The 4,610-nt window shown below is 37.4% G+C and overlaps 1 protein-coding gene across 1 annotated transcript; it reads left to right on the top strand.

The window, feature by feature from the left end:
• Positions 1–730: 730 nt before the first annotated feature.
• Positions 731–2,657, top strand: LOC103129218 (anionic trypsin-2-like). Its single transcript, XM_007540228.2, has 6 exons — positions 731–1,112; positions 1,343–1,535; positions 1,616–1,801; positions 2,110–2,171; positions 2,273–2,397; positions 2,490–2,657. The coding sequence occupies exons 1-6, from the start codon at positions 1,076–1,078 to the stop codon at positions 2,634–2,636; spliced, it is 750 nt and encodes a 249-aa protein (XP_007540290.1). The 5' UTR covers positions 731–1,075; the 3' UTR covers positions 2,637–2,657.
• Positions 2,658–4,610: the final 1,953 nt, after the last annotated feature.

Genomic DNA, 4,610 nt, shown 5'->3' with positions numbered 1-4,610 from the left:
AGGTAATGCCCTGTTATGAGGTGCTGGGGGACCAGACACATTCTGGAGGAAGACGGGTGTAAAGATAATATCTGGACCCCGGGCTCAGACCCCAGAAACGCAGAGTGCTGGATCCTCTGGGAAGTCAGAAGCAGGTGGCTTAGATGAAGGGAGGTCTGCTACATGAGCGCTGAGGAGAGTCGTGCTGAGGCCAACCTAGTTGATCCATTCCATCCATAAATTTGAGAAACTCTGGTCCAGAAGACATTTTTTCATAGGTATCTTGTGGATCAGTGGAGGAGCAGAGAGGCAGGGGGAAGAAGGAGGGGAACTAGTCGCTCTGTCCCCAGTCGATGATATATCAGCATGTTTTGGAATAATTTGTTCTTGATACGCGGAGGGTCCCATCCTAGTCAGACATCCTTGAGCCTGTTCTTCTGAAGCGATGGTCACAATGTTGTCCTTGTTGATAAAATGAAAAAGATTTGCAGTGAGTAGATTTGTCCCATCTTTATTAAGATTGCGTCTGCCTCTGTCAAAGAGGTAAAAGCGTTGCCAATAGATCTCTTGGCATACTTTTCGTTTTACTGGTGGTCTCTTTGTCCTTTGGAGCTTTGTGGGGTGGATGTGTTGGTCTTACTAAAGTTAAAAGTAAGGTAAAATTAAAAGAAATTAAGCTGTTCCTCCTTCAGCTGTCAGTTATGCACATATCAGGTAACCTGAGTTAAGGTAAAATTAACTTAGAAGTAGCTTTGCAGCAAAATATAGAAGCTGCTTGTTTTAAGTCAGTTCCTTAACATTGATGAAAACGTTCTTGTTTCATAGGCTGATTATTAAAGTTATAAGAGGAAGAAATGTTTAGTTACTAGTGAAATAATCTGTCAATGGAACATGAACCTTTTTCAAGTTTCTTTAGAATTATGAGTTGTTAAAGTTCCTCTGTATGCAGATGACAGTGCAGATCAGTGTCCATCCTGTGATTGGACAGATCAGTGTCCGTCCTGTGATTTTTTGGCTTCCTGTCCAGCAGGAAGTTGTGAACAGAGTTTAAAAGTTGCTGCAGAACTGCAGACATTCACAGGAAGCTGGATCAGCCATGGATCTGCTGAAGGTTCTGCTGGTGCTGGTGCTGGGTGAGTCGGACACACTGGTCAGACTGGATACACTGGAGATACTCCCACTGGTTCCAGGGAGGCTGCTGCTCTCCGTGACTCTCAAACTTCGCTCTGACTCTGTTTCAGACTGAAACTTTGTTGCATATAAATTGCGATGCTTTTTAATCTTCAGCTGTTCATACGTTTTCTGTTCCAGCCTCCAAGTTTGCACCTGATGTCTGAGTAAAGTTCTCTTTTTTCTTCTTCAGGTGTTTCAGTGAACTCAGATGTTTCTCTGCAGAAGAGAATCATTAGAGGTCATAACTGTGATGACAAGGAGCTTCTTTATCATGTCCGGCTGTTGGGCAGGAATCCTACTACAGAGAATCTGTGTGGAGGATCTCTGATCCACCCTGAGTGGATCCTGACTGCAACTCACTGCTGGAAGACAGATCCAGACTGGTAGGAAAGAAACAAGAAGAAAGTTTTATCTGCAGATGATCAGGTTTTCTATGCTCATTATTATCTAACTTTTTCTGCAGGATTCTCACAGCAACGTTCGGAGTTCATCCACGGACTGCTAAACAGCACGATCAGATAATCCAACACGATCCTGTGATTTATACTGACCACGGCCAGCAGCATGACATCATGTTGTTGAAGCTTCAGACACCAGTAACAGATGTCCCACTTGCTCAGCTACCAGAATGCAGTAATCGTCTTAAAATGTAAGTCTTTCTCTGATCAATGACAGGACTTCAGGTTTTCGGTCTGGTCTCCTCCAGTCCTGCTGCCTCTGCTTCAGCACACCTGACTCAGGTAATCAAGCCACCAGCAGAACCAAAATCCGTTTAGCTCAGGTGTGTTGGACCAGAGACACATGCAAAGGTTGCAGAACCCTGAGGACTGGAGGTGAACACTCTTGTGTCAGTGGATGAAGTCCTGGAAGGATTTATTGTCTGTTCTTTCTTTGTTCTTCATAACAATTAATTTTCTACATTATCATCTTGTATTTTTACATTTTATTGTGTTTTAGAGGCAATACTGTTCAGCTGGCAGGAGAGGGAGGAACGACAGTCGGCCCCAATAATCAGCGATGTGAGAGAAATGTTGAAGTTATGAGAAGATAATCTTTGTTTCTGATTCTACAGAGAAGGTCGAGTGAATAACATGTTTATGATTCTCATGTTTCTCTACAGTACCCGATTCTCCTATTTCACCACATCTTCAGTGTGTCAACATGAATGTTCTAAAGGTTTCACTCTTTGAGCCGACTCGTGGGCATTATTTCCGTGTTTCAGCAGCAAACAAGGATGTATGTTATGTAAGTCGTTTCTTCAATATCTCTCTACAGTGATTAGAAGACTTTTCAGTTTTACAACACAAATAAATATATTGATGGAACATTTTCTACAGGGCGACTCTGGTGGAGGAGTGATCTTCAACAACAGGATTTATGGTGTGATTGCTGAAGGTGGACCAGATCCATGTCAGACACCTCCTGTAATCATGGATGTGTGTGAATACCTGGGGTGGATAAAATCAAAAACTGGGCTTAAATAAAACACAAACTGTCATGAAATAAAATTCTCATCAAATTTCTTCTCAGATATAATTTTATAGTTGTACCTTCATCAGTTTGTTCCACAACTTTGTACAATTAGGATAAATTAATAGTTTTGTTTTTTTCTCATCTGTCCTTGACCTCCCCAATAGAGCTTTTTTCTGCGTCAGAAATTAAAAATAAATCAATAAACACATGACAATGAAACATTTCCTGGCTGATCGTCTTTACATTCATGGTTCAGTTTAATCAGTTGATAATCTCCCTGAACTGAGTTTAAAAATGTGTCATGAGTTTTAAATCACATGAAGAGGAACACCAGAAGTAATTTATTTATTCAGTGTGCCCAAATGTGGATGTATAACTTGCCCACCTTAGTTCACCTGGTTTTGGGCTACACATCTGCTTCAACATTTGGTTACTGTTCTCCAGAGGTGGGCAGAGAACCCCAAAATTTTACTAAAGTAAGAGCAGTAGTATTTTAACATGTTTTTGCTCAAGTGAAAGTAAAAAGTAGCTGATTAAGAAACTACACAAGTAAGAGTAAGAAAGTATTTGGTAAAAAGTGTACTCAAGTACTGAGTAACTGATCAAGTTGTCAAGTATTTAATATCTAAAAAGTTACACAATTCAACAATAACATTTAAGCAGGTAGTAAAAATTTTTTCACTGCTGATGTAATATAATCCTAAATACCATGTTTTCATTAACAGTAACACAAGATCAGCATTGACATAAGTAAAAGCTGCAAAAGGTCTGTGTAATTACTCTAAAGAGTTTGTTTGTGAGCTGAGTTACTGAAATACATTAACTTTTCATTAACAATCTAATTCAGGGGTTCTCAATACGTCGATGGTGATTGACCGGTTGGTCGCGGAAAGGTTTTCAGTTGATCTTGGCAGTAGGTAACAAACTGAATGCCACCAGGAGACTGAGACCAGCAAGTCCTTTTCTGATACACTTATCAAAATCATCACTAAGATCCAAAACATTTGTAACTTTATAAAAGAATAATAACAAAAAAATCAGCAAAACATGTTGAAATTAATGACCCAACAAAATTAATAATCTCAGTAATTATTGTTTCAACAAGGTGTTGCACAATTCTGTGCATTTCGATTCCACTATCTAAATGAAAAAAAAAAAGGCAACTCAAAGACGGACTGACTAGCAGTGAAGGCTAGCTCATCAAGCACTGCTGGGTTCAGGGGAGTACTGATAATCATGAAATAAATATCAAGCATGAAAACAACCTAATATTGTAATGGATTGAATGTAATGTTTTTAACAATCTCTGCTCGGCTTGAGTAATTGTAAAAAGGATAAATGAAAAAGTAAAGTTGAAAAAGGAAGAATGAAAAAGAATGAATGACAACAGAAAATTGGGAAAGGATGAATAAAAATGAAAAATTGAAAAGGAGTAAATTAACAAAAGGATAAATGAAAATGGAAACTTGAAGATGGATAAATGAAAATGAAAACATGAAAAGGGGTAAGTAAAAACTGAAAAAGGATAAATGAAAAAATAAAATTGAAAAAGGATAAATGAAAATGGAAAATTAGAAAATGATAAATAAAAAAAGGAAAATTGAAAAATAAAAATTGGAAAAGCATAAATGAATAGGGGAAAAAGAAAATGGAAAAAGGACAAATAAATTTGGGAATAAATATATAAATAAATGTATAAAAGAATAAATATAAATGAGAATAAAAATGCCAATTATTCATTTGTTTTACTCATTTATTTATTTATTTTCCACATATATTTATTTTTTAAAATTTTGGCTGAAACGGCTCTCCATATTTTCACCTGAGAGAAGACAAAGCTAACTTAGAAGTACCTTTGCAGCAAAATATGGAATCTGCTTATTTTAAGTCAGTTCCATAATATTGATGAAAAAGTTATTGTTTCATAGGCTGATTAAGTTATAAGAGGAGGAAATGTTTGTTTATTAGTGAAATAATCTGTCAAA

The sequence above is a fragment of the Poecilia formosa genome, unplaced genomic scaffold (assembly GCF_000485575.1).
Source record: "Poecilia formosa unplaced genomic scaffold, Poecilia_formosa-5.1.2 Scaffold525, whole genome shotgun sequence".
Classification (NCBI taxonomy): Eukaryota; Metazoa; Chordata; class Actinopteri; order Cyprinodontiformes; family Poeciliidae; genus Poecilia; species Poecilia formosa.
This window is presented reverse-complemented; position numbering and strand designations above follow the sequence as displayed.